This window comes from Pantherophis guttatus, chromosome 7 (genome assembly GCF_059756535.1).
Source record: "Pantherophis guttatus breed Tessera chromosome 7, ASM5975653v1, whole genome shotgun sequence".
In the NCBI taxonomy this organism is placed as follows: domain Eukaryota; kingdom Metazoa; phylum Chordata; class Lepidosauria; order Squamata; family Colubridae; genus Pantherophis; species Pantherophis guttatus.
Genome location: NC_142069.1, coordinates 28,599,953 through 28,627,871, shown reverse-complemented (window position 1 = coordinate 28,627,871; position 27,919 = coordinate 28,599,953). Strand labels below are relative to the sequence as shown.

General features: G+C 39.1%; 1 protein-coding gene across 1 annotated transcript; it reads right to left on the bottom strand.

Moving 5' to 3' along the window:
* Positions 1-537: 537 nt before the first annotated feature.
* Positions 538-20,622, bottom strand: NCF4 (neutrophil cytosolic factor 4). Its single transcript, XM_034402798.2, has 10 exons — positions 20,370-20,622; positions 18,505-18,589; positions 15,398-15,551; positions 12,282-12,352; positions 10,135-10,262; positions 9,937-9,994; positions 8,636-8,734; positions 7,625-7,755; positions 3,344-3,409; positions 538-1,076 (listed from the first exon to the last, which is right to left on the bottom strand). The coding sequence occupies exons 1-10, from the start codon at positions 20,399-20,401 to the stop codon at positions 866-868; spliced, it is 1,035 nt and encodes a 344-aa protein (XP_034258689.1). The 5' UTR covers positions 20,402-20,622; the 3' UTR covers positions 538-865.
* Positions 20,623-27,919: the final 7,297 nt, after the last annotated feature.

Sequence of the window (27,919 nt, the reverse complement as noted above, 5' to 3'; positions counted from 1 at the left end):
TAAACAGGTTTTTTTTCCTCTAGCCATCGGAGGCAGCAATAGATTGGGAGTGGGCGGGGTAAACGAACGGCCAGCGATCCAACAGAGCAGAGAGTGAGGGTGAGTGAAGGCGTGGGGAGGGGGGGCGAGAGAGGGCTTTGGCGACCCCTGTGAAATCGCCGTTCGACCCCCAAAGGGGTCGCGACCCCCAGGTTGAGAACCGCTGTTTTAGATAAAAGCCTTTCAGAGGCTTTTTTTCTGAAGCTTCTTTCAGAGGCTTCTTTCAGCCTCTGAAATCTCCATTTGGGAGGCTGGGCGGGGCTACATTCAGAGTATAAGACGCACCCAGATTCTTACCCTCTTTTGGGGGGAAAAGGTGTGTCTTATACTCTAAAAAATGTGGTAGTTGTTTTTTCTAAAACATACTTGTGTAAGAAAATGTATTTATGGGGTCTGAATATTAATAACAACAACAAAACCAACATCAATTACAATGAAACATTACAAAATTATTAGAAGCTTGTCAAAACAGGAGTAATAGAAGACAATAGTAGGGAATGTCTTTCAGTATTTTATTTCTGTATTTCTAATAATATACGTTAGTTCTATAACAGCTCAATATTAAATAAAAATAAACATTTTTTTCTAAATCAAGCATTTAATATGCAAACTACTAAAACTGGTAATCCAGTACAAAGAAATCTAGTAATGCCTATAAATTGTAAGGACTCCTAGCCATGCTTCATAATTTTAAGGGTGGGGGAAGCATTGTGTGAAGTAGTACAGAATATTTTTTTTAATGGGTCGATTTCACACTGGTCTAATCAGTTTATTATTGCTTTCTGTCAAAACATCAAGTTCCCTTATGAATGCTTTTTAGTGGTTTTTATGTGGAAACGACAGGTTTTGTTGAGTGGTAAATGCTGTAATCAGCTTCTCTGGTAACATGCAATTTCCATGGGAAGATATGTTTCTCAAAAGGCCAACTTCTGCCCTGCATCACCATAAGCGCAACATCCTCATCAGAAAGCAGACGGATCAGATCCCCCACAGCGTCACGGTAATTCAGAGCGATATCATTCCGCTGAAATTCACGCCTGAGAAAAAAAACAAGATATTTCATTATAGGAACAGAATCACACCAAGAAGAATGTGCCAAAACACATTTCCACTTTCTGGTCAGGAAGTGTGTCCCATCCCATGCTGGCATATACACAGTCTCTCACCTGTTTTTTTGTTGTCAGTGCCAAAGATAGACTCTGTTAGTTATTAGCAACAGATAAACAATTATCAGCTTAGCCACTGCAATATCATTCAAGAAACCTGTTTTTGTCTGCAGATGCTTTCTTGGTTAATGTTAAAATGCCAAGTTCGACAGGCAAGAAAATGACATTATCAGATACGCTCTTCAAATGTTTAGCTGCTGAGTTGATTTGGATCTGTCACAGAACTTCACAATTTCAAAAGGCAAATCAGGGAAGAGCTTGCAGACAAATACACTATGAGGAAAGCTTATGTATGCATGTGTGTATAAAGGCTATCTTCAACTGGGTTAGCTTCCCGTTGTAAAGGAGCAAGAAACCAATCCACTTGCTGGAAGCCAATGTCTTCTCCAGTATGGGATAGTTTAAAAAACAAATTTTAGCACTGTTCCCTTATAGTATTATTCCAAATTAGCACTATTCCAGACTAGAATTATTTTGAAATGACACTACACTGGAATAATACTAAACCCATATCCAAAAGGAGCCTGACTCTCAGCTGAACGCAACAAGACCAACAATCTGCACAAAACCAAAGCTCTCTTTGACAAAATGCATTTCTTTCCACAATTAGGAGAGCAGTTGGCAGATATTTCCCATCAGCTGATGACATTTGGCAGGAGAACAAATGAATGCAGCGTGCTTTACCATTACTTTTATTATTTGTTCAACATTAAGACTAGGAGGATGGCAATAGTCTTGAGGCAAAATAGAGATTGGCAATTGCCAACATACTTTTCTGCTTTAAGGTAGATGTGAGGAATAAGCTCAGATCCAAAAACCAGAGCTGAGAAATACATTAGAGCTAAAAGTCTTTTTTTTTAAATCAAGTTTTATTGATTCCCACCCCCACCCCCCACATTCACCTGCATATTTTATGAACAGAGCATTGGCCATACAATAACTTATACAATTTATCTTATTCAAATACAATTTACTCAGTTACAATTTTTGCCAAAATCTTCTTTTTCCATTTTTTGATCATATCTTAAAATTTTTATGCTTATTTGTATAAGCAACATCTTTATTCGCCCTCAAATTCTAATTTCTCTGTTTTTACTCATATTTATTCTCTTTTATTTTTTAATAATTCATTCTTTATCCTAGTGCATTTACACATGTTTGGGGTTGCCTTTCTTCCATTTCAACTTTTTTTATTGTACAGCAATCTTTCTTCTCAATCTCTTCCATCTCCCTCCTTTCTTTCCTTCCTACTTTCTTCTTCTTTCCTCTCCTACTCTTTCTCTACTTCCCCTTTCTTTCTCCCTCTCCTCCTCTCTTTCTCCCTTTCTAACCCTCTCTCCTACTCTTATTTCCCCTCCCTTCCTCCCTCCCCTCTTTCCTTTCTTCCCATTCCTCTCTCTCCTTCTCCCTCCCTTCCATCCCTCTACTCCTCTTTCGTCTTTCTCTATTGCTGTATTCATTTTCAGTTTTCTATTTTCCACTATGGTGTCCAGGCAACCCCGACTTTTCTTACATTTATTAAATATATTTCTCAAAATTCTCCTTATCTTTTTAATTTTTAACAATTGTTAAAACAATTGTTTAATTGTTAAAAAAAGTTAGAGCTAAAAGTCTGCTGCTCAGTCAAAGAATCAGCCCAAAGAGGAATCGTTTTAGCCCTTCCTTTATCCAACCGAACTAGGTGAAGACAGGCTGCTGCTTGTGCAAATGGAGTTGTGAGTGCTTGTGGGCACGCCAATTGCTCACACGGAATCATCAGGGGTGGTATTACTTACTGGTTCGCAAATGTGAGCACACTTGTCCACACATGCGCCCAGCCGCAAAAATGTGCCTAAATAAGATGGCATAAAGCTGGGGGGGGGCACCCACGATTTTCACTACCAGTTTGGGTGAACCGGTCTGTACCAGCTGAATACCTCCTCTGGGAACCATCCTCTCTCCCCCCACCCCCAGGGTCCCAAGCCGTAAGATTGGGAACCACTGGTCTATAAGGCAGGTATGCTCATGTAAAAACCTGAGTTCTTGGCTAATTTTGGGGTTGTTTTGGACAGCGAGATGGGCAGCATATAAATTTAATATATATGAATGCAAATATTTGGAGATATTCAGACTGAAAGTTGATTGGCTTATATCTTTACCTGGTTAACTCCATTAGGTCTTGGAACAATGGGATGCTGCTCAAGTCCTCTTCCACTGATATATCTCTAAAGGGGAGAAAAGGGAATAATTTTTTGCAGATAATTTCATACAGAGTAAAAAAAACATACAACATTTAGAATATAAGTACAAAAAACGTAAAAAATGAAATATATACACATAGTACTCGTGCCCATTAAGGAAAAATTATCATGCCCATTTAAACAGCTGTATTTGGGAACAACTAAGAGAGGAGTAACAATCAGCACAGCATCATACCCCTAATCTGATAGTGTTTAATAGCAACCAAGTTTTTTTTCTTTCCGTTCTAGGTAACTCAGTGTTTCCAGAAGTGCAATTGTGAAAAGATTTTACCGGCATGCATTTAAAAGAGGAAGTTCTTGGCTGTGTGTCAAGAGATTTAAAAAGAGATGAAAAGGGGACTAGCCTTCCCCAACTAGGGTACCTTCTAGAAGTGTGGATAGTGACTCCCCAAATTTCCCAACCAACATGCCCCATTATGATAATTCTAGGAATTAAAGTCCATACATTTGTCCACATTCCCTGCCCTTTGCTCTGAAATCCTATCACTACAATACTTTTCAGCTAATAAAGTAGACCCAAAATTACAAATCAGGTTTTTTTTAAAGTAATGCATTTTCAAGAAGGATTAAGAATAGGGAACTTTTCAGTAAGAAGTAATGAACTGAAGACAGCTCTGCTAAAAGTGCAGCCAATGAATCATGGCAGAACGAAGAGCCAGCGAGTAAATCAGCTCTTTGAATTTCCTCTCCAGACAAGGAAACGACTTGAGATCTCCCATAAGTGCTCCTTGCAGTTACTGTTGTGAGAAGGACACAAGACAATGGTCTCCCATAGGTTTAGAGTTCTAGAAGTTGACAGAACAGCCATCTTTTCCTTCAAATTGATTTCAAAAAGACATTACTCATAGTCATATACTTCTTGTGATGACCGGGTACAAGGCATGGAGGCAACACAGCCAGTTGATAGTTCAAGCTCCCCTTTATTGCTCCAACTTTCCCCCCAACTTTCTCCCCTATTTATGGCAAGTCCCAGAGCAAATACACACACACACACACACACACACACACACACACACACACACACACACAGAACAGCGAGTAGTTCAGCAAAACACTGTTAGCACAATGGCTTCAAGGCAAGAAGTCCAGCGAGGCAAAGGGACAAGGCAAGGAAGAAGGCAATGAGTTCATGAAGTAAAAGAACAAGGCAAGAAGTCCAGCGAGCTCCAGATGTCAGCAATGACATATAAAACTTCACAAATTCAGCATTTGTTCCTGACAAACGCCCCTCCCCACAGTGTCTCCTTAAATCTCAGTTCCCAGGTGTGATTTGTGAAGAGGGGAGGGGCACTCGCCTCCCGAGTTGTCGGGTCAGCTTGCGCTATTCCCACTTTCTCTCCACTCTCCATGCTTGGGGATCAGGAGGGGGTGGTTTTTGCTCATTGTCTGAGCTCCGTCGCTCCTCATCTCCACTGCCTGCCCTCCCTCAGTCTTCCTGCCCCCGTTCCTCCTGGCTGGCAAGCCATCCCAAGCCCAAGGGGCCTGGGGTTGCCTTGTCCTGCTCCTCCCTGCATTCCTCCAAAGCCGATGAGGCCGCCCCCTCAACCTCCAGCATTGGCTTGTCCTTCTCCGTGGATCCAGGCTCCGAAGGGAGCATGACACTTCCCTTCCTAATTATTTTTCAGAAGTTTCTTCTTAACTGCTTTTCAGCTATTAGAAACTTTTTGGATAGGCAAGTTTTACAGCACCAGATTTGGTATCTTCAATCCTTAGTAAAAGAAGTTTTAAATACAAGTTTAAGGACTTTTTAAAAAAAGTCCTGTTGGAATAAATAGCATAAGCGTGATTAGAACTTTGATTTTGAAAAGTTAGAATTGGATTAAGGGTCTAGGTAAATTTGAAATAAGATTTTGGAATTATTTATAAGAATCCTTCCTGTGGGAAAATGGTTTTGTTTTGAATTCCCTTTAAAAAAATGTGATAGAATGAGACACTGAAAGTTGGACATTAAATAGGACCAGAAGGAACTAAAGAATACAATTAAAGGAGAAGTACACTTAAATTTGACTTAATAATATAGAATGAAACAAAATACTTTAATATCAGACATGCTGTAAGATATTTTTGAACAATGGAAATTACAGAAATTACATTTAGAACCGAGGTGGCGCAGTGGTTAGAGTGCAGTACTGCAGGCTACTTCAGCTGACTGCTAGCTGCAGTTCAGCAGATCGAATCTCACTGGCTCAAGATTGACTCAGCCTCCCATCCTCGGAGGTGGGTAAAATGAGGACCCAGATTGTTGGGGGCAATATGCTGACTCTGTAAACCGCTTAGGGAGGGTTGTGAAGCACTATGAAGCAGTATATAAGTCTAAGTGCTATTGCTATTGCTATTTAAGAATGTCCACCTCTACAAATAGACTATATTTAAAGATGTATTTAAGAGTCATAGTGGTGCAGTGGTTAGAATGCAGTACTGCAGGTCCCAAAGGTACTTTTTTAAGAGGCAACTGGATTTTCTGGTTTTTCTTTGAAAATGTTTCACTTCTCATCTCAGAAGCTCCTTCAGTTCTGACTGGATGGTGTGGAATGGAAGGATTTATATTCCTTGCAGACAGCTGGTCATTTGCATTCTTTTAGAGAGTCATTAAGGTCACCTGGAAGTTTATCTGTGTCATCAGGATCACCTGAGTGGTGCAAATGAGTGTGGAGCCTTCTTGGAACTGTTGAAGGGACTGTGTTGTAGATTGGAGATAGATGATGTCATATCTCTTCCCCTATGTTAAGAGAAGGCTGTTCAATTTTGACATAGATGGCCTCTTTGACCCCTCTTTCAAACTAGCGGTCCTCTCTGTCCAAAATGTGGACTTTAGTTATCTTCAAAAGAGTGGCCTCTGTCTTTTAAATGCAGGTGGACTGCTGAATCTAGTCCTGGTGTGTTTGTTCTCCTAAACAACTGCAGGCTAACTGCAGTCTAACTCACTGCTCGCTCCAGGAGTTCAATTCTGAATGGCTCAGCCTTCCATCCTTCTGAGGTTGGTACAATGAGGACCCAGATTGTTGGAGGCAATATGCTGACTCTATAAACCACTTAGAGAAGGCTATAAAGCACTATGAAGCGGTATATAAATGTAAGTGCTATTGCTATGTTATATAAGAGGAACAAATTTTACCAGACAAGGCTAAGATTGATCTGAAAGTTGATTTTAAAATTACAGGTTAAAAGAAAGATATGGGGGGGAAAAAATCCCTGCTACATTGGACATAGAACTGAAAACGTCTGATGTCTTAAGGCAGGGGTGTCAAACTGGCGGCCTGTGGGCTGGATGCGTCATGCACAGGCTATGCCCACCCCAGTTCCATGAAGGGAAAAAACATTAAAAAACATCACGTGATGCCAAAATTTGACACCTATGTCATAAGGGATATACAAACAACAAATCAAAACTATCATCTGGATAACTTTACTATATTGGATTTACAAAAGTTTAAAGCTTTGAAGATTTTGTGAAAAGGGATAAATAAAAAATGAAAATAAATCAAATTCTAGGATATTATTTGAAGGAATAAAGACCAAGATTGTTAAAAGTAAAAAGAAAGAATATAAAGTTGATTTATTTGATCAAAGTTAAATAATGATAAGGCGGAAATGTGTGTGTGTTTCCCCCTCACAAAAACCATCTTTCCTTTACTTTTAGGCATACATATTAGCTTGTAACATGTAGTATGTCCTTTACCAACAGGAAAGGTTGAAATGTACCTCTACACCAAACAGCTTCCAAGGCCTATGAAGTATAACCAATCTAACATAGAGAAGTTTCAGTGATAATATTGATTAACTATAATTCATAATTTCAAATGTTCAAATTATATCACATACATTGCTTAAGAACTATTCTGCAAGACAGCATAGTATCATCAGTCTAGGCAGCAAGGGGCAAAATTCGGAGATTACCCTAAAGAAATAACTGATTTTAGTGGAGGGAAGATTTGAATTTGGTTCATGACACAACCACTATAAATCAGAGACATGTCATCTTGCAGTCTATAAGATGTAATGCTGGCCCATAGTGCTACATAAATAAATATAAATCAAAAATATCATTCCACAATCTCCTGCTCTCCTATTCCCTATTGGGAATAGGAGAACAATTATCAGAGTGGGACTGATGTTGAACCTCAAAGCACTGACAGCTATGTAAAGTACAATGCCCAGAAAGGTGCTTTGTCACATTACCTGATAGAGCTAACATTGTCATCATGGTAATAGCAGCGCAGCCAGTTGATTGGATCCTCTTCTTGAGGGAGATCTTTAATGACTGATACAAAGTCACACGGAAAAATTCCAGTAGCATCTCGAAGACTTCCCTGGAATAAAAGAGGACAGTTTTTAAAAAGATGACTCCCTCCTATTGACTGCATGAGACCAGAAGAGGAGAGTGTTATTATTGCCCATGGATATCGCCCAGGATAGCCTTCCCACTTAAACTCAAAAGACATTGATATGGGTCAGCAAGCCACTAAAAGAATGAACAGCAATAGAAGAACCCAAAGATAGCAAGTAAGTATACATGCCTTACATATATGATGCCAATTGGCCAATGTTCTAGCTCTAAGCATGACAATGTAGCTATATTAATCCACCAGCCACATCTCAAAGAGTTTTGGAAGTGTAATCCCTGGAAGATAATCCACAATGCCTTGTGTTCCATTTATCATGCAAGGATGAGAAGGATTAAAGAATCCCTGACTGAACCTGAGTTGTTGCAAGTCCTTAATTTCTATCATATTTGAATTCCACAATGGTCACACTAGGACCATGATGGTGAACCTATGGCACGTGTGCCAGAGGTGGCATGCAGCGCCCTCTCTGATGGCATGTGAGCCATTGCCCCAGTTCAGCTCTGCTGCGCATGTGTGCATACCTCCCGCTGGCCAGCTGGTCTTCGGGTCTCTGCCGTGCATGCACAGGGAGGCATGCGCATACACAGGGGAGTGGGGGCATGTGGGGGGCCACACATACATGTGCAGGGGTGGGACACTTGTGCAGGGGCTGTGCGCGCATGTGCAGGGGGAGGGCACGTGCAGAGGAGATGCACACACATTGCATTTCGGGGGTTTGGGTACACAGGCTTTGGGCACTTGGTCCGGAAAATGTTAGCCATCACTGCACTAGGAGATACTGTAGTTCCAATCAATTCAGATCAGTAAGTTATGGCCACATTGTTGAGGACCCAACAATATTTACCTCAAACCAATCTTTATTGATCCTGCTGAGTAAATAGATCAAGTCTCCTTTCTTGAAGCTCAATTCCAGTTTATTGGAGGCAGTAAAATCATACAGTGCCTATGGGAAAGATTCCAATTGTAGGAGATCAGATTACAAAATTACAAAAATTGGGTATAATCTTTATTCTCAGAAAGTAAACATAGCATCACAATAGTTTAAAGACCTTGAAGATATTTGTGCAAAAATCTTGTATTAGAAAGCCTATAACTGGATTATACCAGTTATATACCACTATGTGTAACAACTGTGCCCTCTTACAGGCTTCTGCCAATATTTCCCTACTGCAGAATTATACCATACCATGATAACACTGATTGATAGATTCCATGGCTCTAAAAGAAAATGACCACTAAATTACAGTTTTAGCAAAAGTAATTTTTAAGAACTCTAACCTTCTATATAATACATTTCAGTTGTCATAAGAAAGGCAGAAATATGCACTCAACTGTTTCAGAATGAAAAAAGAGAGAGAGAGAAAGGGAGGGAGGGATGGAGGAAAAAAGAATCTGCCTGTACTTATCTATCACTGCTCTATCCACCTATTTATGCATAACACCAATTTGGCATTTTCCAGATATGGTGGAATTGCAACTCTTGTTTGAGAACTTTGGGAACTGAAATTCCAATGGTATCTCAAAAGAGTAAATTGGGGAAAGCTAAATCAGTCATTTTTATATTTATCTTTCTTCCAGGAAATTCAGGGAAGTTGCAATTTTGAGATAAATTATCTATAAAAATCCATATCTTATGATGAAATATGTTCAATAATATGTTTACATAACTATTTATATGTGGATTTTGTTACAAATATTTTGGGAATGTTAATCCAATGCTATTTAATACAATAATATTAAATTCGTTCATTTCTTCCTCTCTCCCTCCTTCTCCATTCTTTCTAAGTTAAGCAGAAAGGAAGAAGTGTGTGTTCTTCCTACTAGCCCATAAACTCCACCTCTATTATTGAAAGAGAATCCTCTAGCCAGATGAATAGTGACACATTCAGAGAAATATCTTTATAGCTGTTAGAAATGCTGTTTATATAGCCCTACCAAACAAACAAACTGCACAGTCACCATGTGCTTTACTGCTTAACTGTGACAAGAAACAAGAAACTTTTATACAGATAAAGTGCATAGAGTGTATAGATGCAAACATATAAACCCTGCCATCTACTGGTTGGCTATAGTTGTTGCACAAAATACATAAAAACCATATATTGTAACAATAATGTCAGACAACATAGCGAATGAGACACTCACCTCCACTCGTGGAGCTGCCAATCTGTCAAACCCTGGTTCTTGAGGACTCACACTCTTTCTATCATAAAGAAGAGAGAAAGAGTATTTCACCAGCTCCACTGGGGATCAATACAGAATTAGCATTTCAACCAGCTGAATGTTTATTAACTAGACTAGGAAGTTAGTAAGAACTGTCTCCTATGTCTGTTACATACTCACACACGGCGAGTGCGAGGGCGTAGCCTTCTCAGTCCTTGAGGTATCTGTTCACTGTCAAACTCTGACTGACAGAAAAATAAGCGGATATCTTCATCTAGCAACACACAGGGTAGCAAGCTAAGCAGCTTCTGTGTCAATGAATAAAAAAATCAAATTGAGAAATGCCTTGGCATTTTACAGGTAGAGGAAATCTTTCTGGGGAAGGGGTCAAGACACTCCCCTCCTGTTCCATCTACACCCCATGCAAGAGGGAAGTGCCCAATATCCCTATTCCTTAAGCCCTGAGACATGCTCAGCATTGTTGAGGGCTCTTTATTATCAATACTGTAAGAAGCTTGGAACATCTGCTGGAACGGTTTTAAAAAAATTGAAAAGACAACCATAATTGTGCAATTGAAGCCCTGTCCCTTCAAATCAAATCCCCATCCCTTTTTTATTTATTTTTTTTACAAATCCCCATTCCTTTTTTTATTATTATTATTTTTACATCATCTTCCAGTTATCCAGCAGCATTGTTAGGGAGTTTGGAATGGTCTGTAGCCATGATAGTGAGCCTATGGCACACATGCCAAGGTGGCATGCAGCACCCTCTCTGATGGCATGCAAGCTGTCACCCCAGTTCAGCTCTGCTGTGCATGCATGCATGCCTCCCGCTAGCCAGCTGGTCTTTGGGTCTCTGCCATGCATATGCAGGGGCACAGCGTAAGTGTGGGGGCCATGCATGCATGGGGGGGCAGGGCATATGCAGGGAGCTGCATGCACATGCACGGGGGTGCATGCAAGGGGATGTGGGCGCATTGTATTTTGGGGGTTCAGGCACACGCTTTGGACACTCAGTCTGGAAAAGGTTAGCCATCACTGGTCTATAGTTATGTTGACATTGTAGGTGAGATTAATAACTTTGGTTATAATGTCCTGTCTCAGGTCACCAGACATCTTGGGGGGTGAGACTTAGAAGTGTCTCTAATCTCTTATGATTAAATTAAGTTTGGACTGTGAAAGGCTGCATAGGATGCTAGATGTGTGTAACCATTTCTAGACAATTGTGTAATCTTGCATAATGTCCCAGGCATCCAAAACTCCTAAAACAATACCAATACATTTCAACTCTTTTTTTTCAAAATGACTACTTTCAATTTGTTGAGGATGCTAAACATCATTTGGAGTGCTAATGGATACTCTAACAGCCTCAATCTTTATGATGCCAACTCCTGCACAAATATTGGGTGACTGTTTCTGATTTAATGTACAGATCTACAAGTATTCTAGCTAGTGGTTTCTGCTCTTAGCGGTTGCAGAATTCAGTCAACTGGTTTCTAACTGGATTAGTAACCTGCAAGAAATTGTGAAATGGCTCAGAGAAACAACCAACCACAAAGAGGAATGGAGGGCACAAAAAATAAATGTTTCCTATACCTTTTTCTCTTCTCCTGCCATGCTATAGGTTGCGAGTAGACTAAAGTCATCAAGATAACCCAGCAGCAAATGACTTAATGTTATATACAAGAGGAAATAATGCAAAAATCCATAACGACTCAAATGTTTTTGAGTTTAGTGGAATGATGCAAATGAAGGAAAGAAATATAAAACTGAGTCTATTAATTTGGAAAGTTTCCCAATTTCTATAGAACAAGTGACAGTATCTCATGAGCTATCCTAAAGCTTCTAATCCAAAAGTTTATCTGATGTATTAGTGTGTATGCTAAACATGGCAAATTAATACTGCAACAAAAGTTAATCACACAGCAAACTCCACTACCCTGGTTTACAAGCTCAATAATAACATATACAATTGTGTGAAAGAAGGCAATAATCTCTGACCCAAAGTTGAAAGATTCGTGCCAAATGAGGCCCACAAACCTCTGAAGGCAACCGTAACAATTAAAAGCTAATATAAAACAGAAACAGTTCAGTAATTTAGATGTACTTTTGAGTTGACTAGAAAATGAATGGAAAATCAAATCTTACTACCTGGATACATTTCACATTCATATTCTAGATAAATATAACCGCAAATGGGTTTAAATTACACGTGTGAGTAACTTCTCAGCTCACCATGGAGCGACAATTGGTTTTTCTATAACAATATTTTACACTAAGTAGCTCCATGATTAAAGCGGCAAACCTATCCTAAAATTAACACTTACCTTCATATATATGTTGAGTATCGGGATTCGGCTATCTGCAATCTCCTTCTTTGCACCAACATAAACTTTTCCTGAAAAGCATAAATGTAAATAAAGATCACATGGAAGGGATGTGTAGAGAAAAAAACATTAGAAAGTTTGATTGTTCAGGTGTCCCTGGCAACAGTTCGTTTAGTGACCATTCAAAGTTACAACGGCACAGAAAAAAGTGACTTATGACCGTTTTTCACACTTAAAACAATTGCAGCATCAACATGGTCATATGATCAAAATTCAGAGGAATGGCAACTGGTTCGTATTTATGAGGGTTGCTGTGTCCCAGGGTCATGGGATCCCTGTCAGAATATTCATGACTGGGAAGACATGGTAACAAGGTCAGCCAATGAATAGGCATAGCAACTAAATCAGCCAATTGGGAGCTGAGACAGACTGGAGCCAGGGCGTGTGTTAGTCTGCAGCTTCTGATTCTGTGCAGAGAAACTGAAACCAGTGTGTGTGTTAAGGTCTCTCTACCGAACTCTGTGTGTGTGAACATGTCTGCTGATCTGAGCTGAAGAATTAACTGTTTGTATTGTAAATATATTTTATGTGTTATTATGAATATAAGGAAGTTAATGAATGCAGCTGATTCAGTTATCTGTGTGTGCTTCTGGATTTGATTTTTGCAAGAAACTCTGACAATCCCCTCTTGCGACCTACTGACAAGCAAAGTCAATGAGGGACCCAGATTCACTTATCAACTGTGTTACTAAATTAACAACTGCAGGAATTCATTTAGCAACAGTGGCAAGAACAGTCATAAAATGGGGCAAAACTTACTTAACAAATGTTTCACTTAGCAACATCAATTTTGGGCTCAATTGTAGTCATAAGTCGAGGACTACCTATGTAGGTTGTTGTTTTTCTCCCTTTGGGAGATGTTTGCCAGTTGCAAATCACATTATAAACTTCCATTGTTTCTGTATACTAATGCAACACTAAATGCTCTGTCTCGTGCAACCTGCAGTTCACAGAGAATGCAAAATCTCTTCCTTCTGAGAACCCTGGGGTCAATAATTCTGTGAAAGGAACTAATGATTTCTATGGTGCTGGGATTACAAAATGCCCATTTTAAATTCACAATATTGACAACGAATTTAATAGGACGGCAAAGACCCACGTATTTTGAAATGGAACACATGGTGAAGGAAAACCCATTTTCTATAAACAAAAGAAGCTAAGGTTAGAGAGCAGCAAAGGGTCTTTACCTTTGACAGAGATAACTGAAAGAATGGGAGGCTTTATTTGGCATAAGAATGCCTTCTTTGTATGTGTTTTATAAAACAAGGGAGGGACTGTTTTAAAGAACAGGAACTGATGATGTGAAATACAATACAGGCTCTGTCATGCAGCAGAAAGAATTTTTCTTAGTAACAGGAGAGACAAAGGCAGAAGTTGAAGAATAAATGGTGGAAAGAGATATTTTAAACTATGGGGTATACAGGAGAGGTGAAGAGTTAGATTCTTCCTTGAGTTTTTTAGCTAACATAATATTGATAATATTGATAAATATTGTCCTGGAGAGATAGGAAGGCAGCAGTGGTGGGTTGCCCCCGGTTCAGACCGGTTCTATAGAACCGGTAGTAAAACTGGTGGGAGGTTCTGTTCACCGACCCCGACGTCATCAGAACACTTCTGCACATGCGCAGAAGAGTGCACATGTGCAAGCGAAGCAAACACACGCACACGGCCCCGTTGCGAACCAGTAGTAAAGATAGGTAGAACCCACCCCTGGAAGGCAGGCAGGCAGACAGAGTTGTTAAACCCACCCAACTCCAGGATAGTGTATGCTAGGATCAATACATAGAATAAAAACATATTAAAAGCTACCTGAACACACTCCCTAATGTGCAAAATCTCAACAGGGATGCCACAACCTCTGGGTTTCAGGGGGTTCCTAGAAAGCAAGGAGCCTGGAAGCCCTCCATTTTTAGGGGAAGGAGATGCTTTTCCAGAGGGCAAGGGCTGCAACCAATGGTGAAATCTAATTTTTTTTTACTACTGGTTCTGTGGGCATGGCTTGGTGGATGTGGTGTGGCTTGGTGGGCATGGCAGGGGAAGGATACTGCAAAATCTCCATTTCCACCCCACTCCTGGGGGAAGGATATTGCAAAATCTCCATTCCCACTCCACTCTGGGGCCAGCCAGAGGTGGTATTTGCCGGTTCTCCAAACTACTCAAAATTTCCGCTGCCGGTTCTCTGAACTGCTCAAAATTTCCACTACCAGTTCTCCAGAACCTGTCAGAACCTGCTGGATTTCACTCCTGGCTACAACCCAAGAAGGCTTGCTTCCTTAATCCCATAAAATTACAATATTTAATTGATTGTACCTAGAGTGCACCCATATGCAAAAAAAAAAAAGACTTAACTAGCTAAAACAGCTTAGAAACTATGTTTCTAAAAACATATGAGGTTAACCTAATCCAGATTGAGATAATTTGGGGCTCGTATGTGGGGACTGGAGATGTGCTACTTAGAGGAGGACCTCCTGTGGAAATGTACAAATTTGGCTGCTGTAAATAAAATTGTAGGTTGAGTCTGATTTTTTTTAACATGGCTTTTCATTTAGAATTGAAGAGGGGAAATTGCCACCAAAAATAATAAGACACATCTATTGGAAAAGCCACTTAATAACCTATGACAAACATAAGCATTCCCGGATTAGCCTAAATTTTATATATTTATTAATTAATTCATTTATTTGTTTAATTTTTGATCCCAGACTCCAACTGACTGTAGGCAGCTCACAAAGTATAAAAGAACATAAAAACAATGACTAAGAATACAACAAATATTACTCCAAAAAGAATTACAAAATTCAGTAGTTGCACCATAATGATGATTTCAAAAGTGATATTCAAATTAGGGGAGCATCCCAGAGGGCAAGAGGTATTTGGGAGTTCAGAACAAATTGCAAAGGCAAAGGAATCCATGGTTTGAATCACTGTATTATCATAATCTTAAAATCATCTGCATTGATAAATCTTTCACTATGCGACCATTAAGTGAACGATCCATTATCAGATGATCAAGGAAGAAAATCTAGATGCAGGACCAGAAAGGTTTTGTGGTTTACCTGGAAGGGTAGGAAGTATGCAGGTAAAGCTGCTATTTTTACTTTCTGCACCATATCTTTCTTCCAGTTTGGCATGTAAGCTGTAGAACTGGCTGTAGCGCCGAAATATCATGTATCTGTTCTTGCCTTTTGTTTTCACCTCAATCACAAATACCTAGAAAAGAAGAATTCAAAATTCCTGAAATCTCCAGTTAAAAGAATTTTAGTCAACACAAATAAATGTCTATCTAACATGCGGAAGAAGTGGTCTAGTCTTCATCTAAACCTCCTAACTCCTTAATACAAGCAAAGGAATTCAGGAAAATAGAAATATGTAAATATATTTTCTATATGTGTCCTCCCACCATGCAAGATGGTTTTCATGCAATACTAATTATATACGATGACCATTAATGCTTGGTTTAGTTTGGAATAATGTTCAATTGAATGAATAAACCTTAGTTGTCCATACATCTCCTCTCCTATCTTTTCTTGATAGAAAAAAAACCAAGATTGATTGCAACTGGAATCACATATCATACTAAGTCTATTTGTTTTAAACATAATGGGCTGATTTCTAGTCTTCCAGATATTTTGGGCTAGAAATTATCATTGCATTTCAAATTTTTGAGGACTACAACTCTCAAATACTAATCCCTGGCTAGGAAGTCTGGGTCTTGTATACCTAACATGGATGTCCAGGTTGGAATTGACTATTCTAAGCCATAGACTGTGGTTTACAATTCACAATAGTTGAGTTCCTCATGCTATCTCACAAAAAAGCAAATGTTATGTATTGTCTATCCATATCTGCTCCTAAAGACACTCATGTCACCTTAACAGAATTGCTTGGAACTTGCTGGAACCTTGCTACAGGCAGACAAATATTCCAGAAATTTAATTTTCTATTAATTTCTTCCTTAGATTTATATCCCATCTACAAAGTCAAAGTGTCAGTTTTCATGAGGATTTGACCCTTTTTTTTATCCCCACAGCAGCAATCCTAGGAGTTTATGATGAGCTGAGAGTGACTGGTCCAAAGTTATCAGTGAGTTTTCAAACTGAGGATGGACCCAGGTGTAGCCCAATACATTATACTGCATGTTGGCTGGCTTGCTTGTTTATTAAGGTCGTATGCCACCCATGTCACTGCCAAGCAAATCTGGGCAATTTATAAACATAAAAAACAAAGGGACAAAACATTAAAACAATAAATACTAAAGAAAGAAAGATTAAATACATTAAAATATCAGAATAGTAAGGAGTGAAGGTGAAATAGTCTTCCTAGTCCACTAACCACCTCCAATATGGAACATCCACATTGGGGACCAGGCCAGTCAACAGAGTCAGGTTTTGTAGGCTCTTATAGGAGGCCGAGAGGATGGGAGCAGATCTCACCTCAAAGGAGCATTATATTCCAGAGGGCAGGGGGCCATGGCAGAAAAGGTTCTTCTCTTGGAGTCCCGTTCCCCCAACTGGATGCAGTCTGCAGCATGCCCCTTCCACCACAATGAATGGAGTGGGACAATTCCATTGGGGTGAGATGGTTCCTCAAGTAGCCTAGACCCATACCATAAAAGGCTTTAAAGGTCATAACAAACACCTTGAATTGAACCCGGAAGTAGACCAGCAAAACAGTAACGCTCACACATTAGCGGTGTTACATGCACATCCTAAGGAACTGTCCATGCAGCTGCATTTTACAGCAAATATAGCTTATGAGTATTCCTCAAGAGCAGCCGCATGTAAAGCACATTGCAGTAGTCCAAATACAAGATGACCAAGGCATGAATGACTGAACACAGGGACTCACAGTCCAGGAAAGGGCACAACTGATGCACAATATGAAGTTGTGCAAAGGTTCTCCTAGCAACAACTGCCACCTGTTCTTTGAACAGGAGTCATGAGCCTCGTAAAAATTGTGCACAGTATCTGTCTGGGACAGTGCAACCCAGAACTAAAGGCATTAAAGTCCTGGGTCCCAAATCCCATACATCCATAACCACTCAGTCTTACCAGGGTTCAGTCAAAGCTATATGCCTCCACTTTAGATATTTTTAAAAGTATTTATCTGCATATGTGGTGAGTCGTGTGACCTATGACTGGACAATCTGGACCTTCACCATGTCTCCTGATTTCCGGGAAATAATTTGCAGACCAGGGTAGAGGAAGCAAAACAAGATTACCAGGGGATGTTTCTCTTTATAGTCCGAAAGGATTGCCTTGGTAGTAAGGGTCAACTTTGTTGAGTATGATGTATGGATCCACCCAGAGCTTTTGCTTTCATTTTTAATACACTATGATTAATGTTAACTCTGACTAAGGAAAATCTTCCCTAACTTAGCATCCTTCAGATGTGTTCTCTGGACATGTTGGCTGAAAGTTAATGAAGTGAAATCCAACGTATCTGGAACATAGCACTGAAGAAGGCTGATTTAAGTGAACAATCTTCACCATAGTTTAAATGGGCCATTTTTCCTATATCATATTTAGCAAACATTGATCACAGAATGTTCAGGTTAAAATGCTGATAGCAATAGCACTTAGACTTATATACTGCTTCACAGTGCTTTACAGCCATCTCTAAGCGGTTTACAGAGTCAACGTATTGCCCCCAACAATCTGGGTCCTGATAATGAAGGAAAACATTTCTAAACTTTCCCATCTCAATGGAGAGGAAGAAACGTATGAGCTTGTTTAAGCAATAGTGAATTTTGGTTTAATATTACCTCCAATTGCAGATTTAAGAGAGTTTTCTACATCTCTAAAGTTTCTATGGAGATTCTCAATCATCCAGGTCATGGTTATCCCAAAGGTGCTTTTTCAAAAGTTTTGAAGAAGTTCTGGAAAAGCCTCTTGAATGAGAAGTGAAACATCTTCAAGCAAAAACAAAGAAAGTCCAGTTGCCTTTTGAAAAAGCACCTTTTGGATCTTCCAAAGTTTCTAATATCAAAGTTTCTAAACATCAGTAATTGATGTTGAAACCAGCGAAACAAGTGAAACAAATCCAATGAAATTAGTCACTTCACCTGAAGAGCTCTTATATGATATAGTGGATTTTCTCTACTTTCACTCTCCCCATCCCTGGCATAGCATAGATCACATACACAAGAAAAATATTTTCTTACATAATAACTGGAGAAACCTCTCTTCTCTTCAATATCTGCAATATTTGCAGAAACAGGTACATCATCTGGAAGCTGGTCAAAGTCACTAAAATATACATTAAAGAGATTATTGCAGCAGGTGATAACCTATGTTGATGATCATACATTTCTAAATGCGTATTTTTTATTTAAACCCAGGTAACTCATCCCTCTTGAAATATAGGGGCCCTTCAGTTATATTGCTCTTCTGGCCACTCTGGTTGGAAATTATGGGAAAAGGAGCCTAGCACATCAGGAAGACACTAGGTTGGGATGACTGCTTACAACTTCCTGCCAATATTTTTCTTGGGTGATGTGTGTGTGTGCATTTCTGCATGATAGGTTGTATCATTTAAGGAGGCCAGAAAGCAGCCAAAGGTAGCAACGATGAGTTATGAATGTATTATTTTTATCCTTTTAACAGCAAAGAGACAGGGCTGTGGGATTTCCTGATACAGGTGCCAAAGGTACTGTAAGAAGTACCCACCCCTTTCCTAGAGGAATGAAATATTTTGGGAAATATTAAAAAGGCAGAATATTATATTTCCCTGGATGAGAAATGGAGAAGCATGTTTTAAAGATGAAGCAGCTCCCATCTTCCTGCCCCCACCCTTTGTTAATGGGCCAGAGGCAGAAACTCAATCTTTGTCAATGGACCATCATCTGCAACACAATAGGACCCATCTAGAAACAGAAACTAACACAACAGGGCCCATCTAACAACAGAAGCCTGGATAGTTCAGCAGACTAATACATTGTAATTTAACTCCAGCTGTCTGCAATTAGTAAGTTTGAATCTTGCCAGGCTTAAGGTTGATTCAGCCTTCCATCCTTTCTAAGGTAGGTAAATTGAGGACCCAGTTTGTGGGGGCAATAAGCTGACTTTGTAAAAATATACAAAAGTATGAAGGCTATTGCTTAATGCATTGTAAGCCGCCCTGAGTCTCCAGAGAAGGGCAGCATATAAATCAATTTTTTTTAAAAAAAGAAAAAAGAAACTCACCACATGGCACCTGGGAAAATTACATCAACCCGTAAGGCTAGCTAAGACCCCCACCCCCTAGGAGTCACCCCCTAGGAGAAAGAGAATCTGGGCCCCAGGAAGTTCAAAGCCAGAGAGAGCATAAAACCCGGGGACTCGCTGCGCCTCGCCCCTTTTCTGTTCAGGAATTCAAACCATGTGATCCTGTCCACCATTAAACCATCTGAGGAAGACTCAGAATTCTACATGATTTGGGATCTGTGGTATAGGTGGTTGAAAAATAAATGCAAAAGTTAACCTTTATTAGGACATTAATCTATATATTATTGTTGTATTCAACTTTACAAAATTCACGTATAAATTGTATAATATTTAGATAATCGATTAGATTCCATATTTGTAAATATACAAGATGACTACACGTTGCCGAACCGTAGAGTTTGAAATGTAATATATTCTTCATTCAATAAAACTTCATTAAAAAAAATAAATAAACCATCTTTCCAAGCAGTCTCCATGTTTCCAGTGTCTTTTTCCCCACTTGGAGCTGAACCCAGAAGGATATTTCTTCCTACAGTACTTTACAGGAGACTTTCTATTTGCAACTCTATCTCAGACAGGAAAATATCTTGGGATGGACTGGCATATGTGCATTTGAAAAAGAAAAAAGCAGAAGCAGAAGCAATAGGGTACAATCAGAACAAAGAGAACACCAATACACAGACGTTCTTCTCTTACCGCAACTGAAGCTGCACATCACATATTTTTTAAAAATCTGAACAATTTAGCCAACTTTGAAAAGGTATTGAGCCTGAGGCAAAGGCACATTAAGAAGCCCTTTGGAGAAAGAATGTAAATGACTTACCTCTCATCTCGTAGCTGCTTTGGATGAGACATTCCTCCAGGCCTTTGCCTTGCAAGACCCCAAAAGAGCCAATAAATTAAAGAATTTCCTCTGCACTTCAAGCAGCTCAGCAGCAACCTGTGGGGTGGAGGTGGGCAAGAGAAGTGGGGTCAAACACCCCACCCAAACTCTCTACCTTGGTTAACTGCACTGTAACTACACTGCAAGGCTTCAGCAATCTATGCCTAGTAGCTTATTTCTAACTTTCCGGAAATATACTTTTTCTTTGTTCTCTCCACCCTTGGCCATTTGAGGAAGTGCAACTGAAAGCAACCTTTTGAAACAGAATAGAAGGCATGACAAACGTGCCTGTGTCAAAAAATACCTTTCCCTTAAAAGAAAGCCCAGGAGGGCAAATTACAGCTGAAATGAGTTTTCCACCCCGGTTCATGTGCCACATTCTGAATCCTTACATCACCCTTGAAGTGTTTAGTTTTCCTTGTTTACTTATTTGTTTATTGATCTTTTGCTTTTCAGAACTGCAGTCTCCCAAGGCAACTGACAAGCAATGTAAGCAGTACTGAATAAAAAATGGACAATACTGTCTTAAACTATCGTGGTTATTTCTACAAAACAGATTGGGTGGTAAGAGGGTGGGGGTAGGTAGCTCTGCAACTGAGCCAAGTTTTCACCTCATCTGTCTTCCTCCTCTTCTCTGCAAGTTATTCAATGGTATGATTTATAGAGCATCATTGCAGATCATGGGGAACCTTAATTTTGTACAACTGCAGACTAGGAAATGCCCAGAGAAACCTGTGCATGACTATTGTGTTTGAAAATGAGATCAGGGGATGCATTTCATAGGCGAATCAGAGAGAAGAAACACTATCCAGTTGATGAGATCTATATCAATAATAATCCAGCGGTTTATTCATGCATTTACTAGAAACAGAATCATGTGAAGGTATGTGTCATTAACAGTGATCATAGAGGGTGAACTAGAAATGATGCAACCTTTCCCATCTTGAATCTACTGCTCTCACTGCTAAGCAAAAACAGTCTTGCTCTGGAGCATGAATATTCAAGAAAAAAGAGAAGGAAGTGATGGGAAATATTACTTTGGTAATAGTGTAAGAATGTTACATCACAGCATAAAATCTCCTTCTACTGATTTAATGGCTGTTTTAAACATCTACTTGCGTTATATGTATGCATGAGGAGAAACAATGAAACTGGAATTCACTTTTGTGGAAATTGTGAATGTAACAAAGCCACACACCATCCTTGTGGTGTGTTGCATTCTTCTAAGCTATAGAGTTCAATATTGCCCCCAGCATAATATTGCTGTGAGAACATCACTGTTCTATTTTGTTCATCTTATCCCAAGCTATGAGTGAAACACACTGAAGTTGTCATTAGTTGTACACCTTGAAGGATGCCATAAAGGATACTCTTTAATACAATGCTGTCCCCACCACAGTTACAAGGTAGATTAAATCCACTGGTGGGATTCAACCGGTTTGCACCACTTCAGGAGAACCGGTTGTTAACTTTCTGAGCAGTTTGGTGAACTGGTTGTTGGAAGAAATCATTAGGGCAGAGAACCGGTTGTTAAATTATTTGAATCCCACCACTGATTAAATCTAGAATGTTTTGTCAACTGTCCCATTGTCAGAAGCAATCAGAAGTGTATTTGGGGAGTACCTGGAAGTGCAGAGCAATCCCCTGCTTTATACTTACTAGCCAGCATTCTTTTGCTCTCTCTATTGGCTCTCTGTTACCTGAATTTATTTCATTTGCTTACCTGAATGCTGGCTTTCCAACAAGAAGATGAGAGCAGATCTCTAAAATTGTTTTGGGGAAAGAAGAGAGAGTATATTTTGCATTGTATCATTTTAACACTTTTTTCTGATATCTGATACCTTTAACATTGAAGTTAAACTTCATTTTCCTCATTGTGGTATAGAAAAAATAAAGATGTTAGTAGTGTTTGTTGCTTATTTCCAGTTGTCTTGTGTTTGTCAATTTCCACAAATCCACCATCCTGTCCCACAGAGCCACATACCTACATAGTACTGCAGCAGATGTGGTTACTCTACCGCTGTCAAATTCAGATTCCTGCAGCACAATAGCAAGTTTATTTCATTATCGTGGCAGGATCTACCTTCTTCCTCTCTTTGGCTATTTCTCCTCTGTTTTCACATCTTCCTTCATTTCTTATCAATTTTACTTGAGAGATGCCCAAATGGAATGTGGCAGGAGGATAAAAAATGAAAAAGTCAAGCACAATGCTGTACTTGGGGGAAACCCCTTTTCTGCTGCAATACCTGGATAAGTAGATTTTTAACACCCAGCTGGTGATTTGCTCACAGGGGATGAGGAATGACATAAGAAAACCAGTCACCTTGCCTATAATGTCCCTGCAATCAGGACAACTCCATTTAGCAGCAACTCAGAACAGATGCAACAGATTTGCAGTGGTATCACACTGATTCAAATATGAGTCAATTTTATTTTAATTCATTGGTGATAGGAAAATGTCCTAACTTGGTATGGCTGCACTGACAAGGGAGTTTCCTCTTGATGAGAGGTGTGGTTTAACTAAGAAATTTAACTCAATTTAAGAAATTCCCATATGTCAACACATCATGTACCAGGCAAATACAAATGCAATCACTTACAATCTGGTTTTAAGAGGGCGGAAAGATCTATATTGCAAATTAGCAGATATATAAAAAAAGAAGGGGAATTTTAAAAAAACCAATAGTTCTTCTTATATTATAATTTCCTTTCCCTTTTGATTTTTATTTATTTATTTATTTTTCAGATTTCTATACCGCCCTTCTCCTTTCGGACTCAGGGCAGTGAACAGCCAAAATAAAACATTCGTACACAAAAGTTGAAATAGATTTAAAATAATTAAATAAAGTTCAATCTCTTTGTAATTAATTCTTGTTAAATTTGCTCTGTTTATCTATTTTTTCCTTTTATTAATAGGAAACACAGAAGCACACTAAGTAAGTATACAAAGGAAACTTTAATAAATAATCAGCTTAAGAGCAAAATCTCTAATGTATAAAATTAATTGGATGTTTAATGGTTATTTTTCAATGGATGGAAAAGCTAAATAATTTTACACTTGTAATATTGCCATCCTAAATATTAATTAACATTGATGGAATAATTTTTTCTTTCTCTTTTCTCTCCTCAATAAAGTTATTTTATTGAGGAGATAATAAATAGAATGCTAATAATTTAAAACAGATTATATAGACATCAATGTATAGAAATAATACATATTTTATATGTTCTAAGACTTATAACAAAATAAAAAGAAAAGAGACAGAGTTGCCTCTTCACTTATTACTCTTATTTACCAATAAATTAATTTTGCCAATAAATACCCAGGGACAGCTCTCATTCTCCTTCCATTCCTATGAACACTGACAATATTCCCATTTTATGGATTATAAACTAAGGCTAAAAAGAGAATCAGGCCAAACAACTCATCACTTTATGCTATTGCTACTTCCATCCCAAAGTGGGGAGGGTTCTATATCTCATTAGCCTTCCATCAATTTGAGCAAGGACTAATAGCAATAGCAATAGCACTTAGAATTGTATACCACTTCACAGTGCTTTACAGCCCTCTCTGAGCTGTTTACAGAGTCAGTATATTTCCCCCAACAACCTGGGTCCCCATTTTACCAACCTTGGAAGGATGGAAGGCTGAGTCCATTTTGAGCCTGGTGAGAATCGAATTGCTGGCAGTCAGCAGAATTAGCCTGCAATACTGCATTCTAACCACTGCACCACCACAGCTCTTACCTTAACTGTTTAGTTGCTTTTAATTTGCATAAGACCAACATAAATTGCCAAATTAGAATCATGTGCAAGGAAGGCTTTCATTGTGATTTTGGAATAATGCATTGAATAAATCATGTAGTATATTCAAATTAATGTGTGCTATTTTAAATCTTTAATAATCTCTATCACTTTTATCTCAAAAAACCTAATATACCTGCTCCCATTGGGGATATGCCACTTATACAGTGCCATATTGCACACTCAAGTAGGAATCCACAAAGCTGTTAATTTAGGTAGGTCACCTAATAAGGTCACCCAATAAGACTATAACTGTCCCAGTTAATCAACTATGTAGGAAATTATTACATCATTAGGACTATCATATCCAGGCCACAGACATCTGGACAATCACTAGATGGCAGAAAAGAGATACAGAAAACACAAAGTAACATGTATTGGTATGGTACACAATGCAACACCTTCAGAAGGGTGTTGCTAGAGAAAATTTGAATCAAGTTGCTTTTAGTAGGAAGACTATATGAAAAAAAAAGCTTTCAGGAAGATAGGGAGTTTTCTGCAGGAGTTTTCAGGGGAGAAACTAAAGTAGAAAGAAAATAAGATTTAGAAAAGCATTCCCTCTCCCCATCTCTTAAAGGAAGATATAAAAGAAGTGTACTAATCAGAAAGGAAAATTATTGGCATGGAAATTCAGTCTTAGTGTTCAAAGCTAGCAAGCAACATAAACAACAAGGAGACAGTAATTGAGTAGAGTGCCACTTTGCATTGCCAAATACCAGCTTTTTATTTCAGTGTTTTAATTCTGAAGAGTCAGACTGGGAGGTGAATCTGGTAGAAAAAGGGTCAAAAGGCACCCTTACAATAAATGCTGCCTACCCCTGAAATAAGTGATTCACTAAACTAAGCGTGTAAATTCTGGAAGCACATACTGCTGAATGAAAAGGGAGGAGAGAGAACCAAAATATACACTTAAATCAATTTTAAGGGGGCTTTCAAGGCCACAGCAACTAATTATCTAGCTTCAAACACTTTGTGTCAAGAAGCTAATACATTCTGGGCTCCCACAGGACTGTATGGGAATCTAGGGAAGGAAAAGATGGGGGAGCCACAAGATGGCTGGTCAGAAATAATTCTTCAAGATCCCTCCCCACCCCACTCTCTCTGCATCAGGATTTCTGCAATCCAGTTCTGGTAACACTATACTGTTTTATTCTGCCACTGTTTATGGATTTTCCTCTGTATCCAACTCCAAAAATGGTGCTGATTTTATGTTCAGGTTCTAATGGGAAATCATTTGAGATTCTTTCAGACAGCCTGCCAGAATTAAACAGCAAAAAGATACCGGAATTGTGAAATAATACATATTTTTGCACATATACAGTATCTATCATCTTGCATTTTGACAAGCACAGGGAGACATGAAATAAATGGTTAGGATTGCATCAGGATCGTTGGATGATTTCTATCCTTACCCAACAAAATCTATCCCAAAAGGATGCCCCTTCTCCTTCACTCTTTTTTCTTTGTGACCCAGATTGTCTCAACAGCAAATTAGTCAGACAATTGTGGGGTTACTAGAGAACATCACTTCAGTTAACACTTCAGCCTGCAGCTTATTTAACAGTCACTTGTCTCTGCATCCATTGGTAGGGATTTTCTGATGCTTTTCAGTACTTTGACAGATTTGTTTCTATGACTCCCAGGACGATGAGACAGAAATGTGTTGTATTGTTTGTGTTAGATATGATTTTTCACATTCTGACATGTTTTTTTTTAAAAAACCACCAAGTTTCCTTTTAGGACAAACATTCCAGAGATAAAGATGGAATCGTGAAGGAAGAAAATTTCTGAGCAGATTACAAATTATATAGAAGGGAGAGAAGCAAAAAAGGAACCAGAAGGGAACCCAGGAGATAACAGATGGAGACCAACTTTTCTCCAGCAGCATAAAATATGGCTTCAGAACTTGATCCATATCTCATGCTTTTTAATTTATGAAAAGCAACAAGGTCAACCAGTCAACATAAATCATTCATCTTGGCTAAGAGGGAAGGATATAAGATGAGTGAAATAAGAATCCAGCCCATTATTACCTAAAAGGTAAAGGTAAAGGTTCCCCTCGCACGTATGTACTAGTTGTTCCCGACTCTAGGGGGCGGTGCTCATCTCCGTTTCTAAGCCAAAGAGCCAGCGCTGTCCAAAGACATCTCCGTGGTCATGTGGCCAGTATGATTAAACACCAAAGGCACACGGAACACTGTTACCTTCCCACCAAAGGTGGTCCCTATTTTTCTACTTGCATTTTTTACATGCTTTCAAACTGCTAGATTGGCAGAAGCTGGGACAAGTAACGGGAGCTCACCCCGTTATGTGGCACTAGGGATTCGAACCGCTGAACTGCCGACCTTTCGATCGACAAGCTCAGCATCTTAGACACTGAGCCACCGTGTCCCTCATTATTACATACACAGAGTTACATCTACAGAGGTATAATAAAGAATAGCTCTACTTTGTAGGCACATTTATGGTGTGTTTGGTCTCTTATACAGAAGGGGCCAGCAACCTTATCAGTTAATAGGCACCATTGCTCAATTTATCTGATGTGAGAGAACCAAAAATTAATTTTGCCCTCCAGCAGAAATCCTGTGACAATTTATTAGGATTAGCAATATCATGCAGTGATAACGTTTTGGTTTTAAACATGATTTAATTTTGGGATGGTCATTCAAGAATGTTTGGGCATTTGTAGATTTCATGTTGTTGAACTAAATCAGGAGGAGTCTGATAGGATCTTTTCTGTGTTCAACACATGTTATTAAAAGTGATAAGCTCAAGAAAGCTTATGCCTTTTAATGAAAAGGAAAGCTGCTACCAGGCTCCTGACTTTTTGCCACTGTAGATTAACAGAGCTCACATCTACAATAATGCTGTATTCTGGATTTAAAACTATCTCGACAGTCAACTCTTGTTCTTATGATGTAGGTGGACTGATTAGGACAAGCTGTGTTAGAAGCTGAAATGGCATGTCTACTAATTTGGAAATACGTTCTCTGAAATCTGTCAGATTAGCTTTATCAAGTAAATCTTAAATTCAGTCAACTATAAAGTTTAAAGAGTAAATGAAGAGGTTTGCATTAGGGGTGGGTTCTACTTACCTTTACTACTGGTTCACAATGGGGCCACGCGCATGCGCAGAAGCGTTCTGATGACACCAGAGTCAGTGGGTGGAGTCTCCCTCCGGTTTTACTACTGGTTCTATAGAACCGGTCCAAACTGAGGGCAACCCACCACTGGTTTGCATGCATCAAGCTCTGTATAAAGCTGCATCTATTAAACGGGAGTGTGTGAATCTGTTTTGTACTATTTCTGTCACACATGAATGTTAATGAAAGAGAGAAAGTGGAAGATAAATTGATTTTTACATTCTTGCCATGACCATTTTTGTCCTGCAGAAAGGAACAGCATTAAAATGAGGTAACCTTTGAAATGAAGGCTCCTCTAAGAAACCCAGTCAGCAAAGAAAGTAGGAAGGAGACAGAGAGACGAAGAAAGACAGGTATATATAGCTGTGGTAAAAGATGGATTCTGAATCAGAGGGAATGAGCTGGTGCTTAGGTTTCTTGGCTAAGTCTGCCAAGATCCTGATATCAGTTGCAATGAATTCAGAGAATCATTCTGTGCCATTACGTTCCTAGGTATAGGAATAATAATAATATTATTATTTAATAATAAGGTCACTGCAGCCC

Coding starts and splice junctions, on each gene's coding strand:
- NCF4 (XM_034402798.2), bottom strand. CDS start 20,401: ATGTCTCATCCAAAGCAGCTACGAGATGAGAG. Junction 7,756..8,635: donor TCAATAAAGATTGGTTTGAG/GTAAATATTGTT, acceptor CTTTTATTCCAG/GGAAGTCTTCGAGATGCTAC. Junction 3,410..7,624: donor GACAATGTTAGCTCTATCAG/GTAATGTGACAA, acceptor TCTCCCCTTTAG/AGATATATCAGTGGAAGAGG.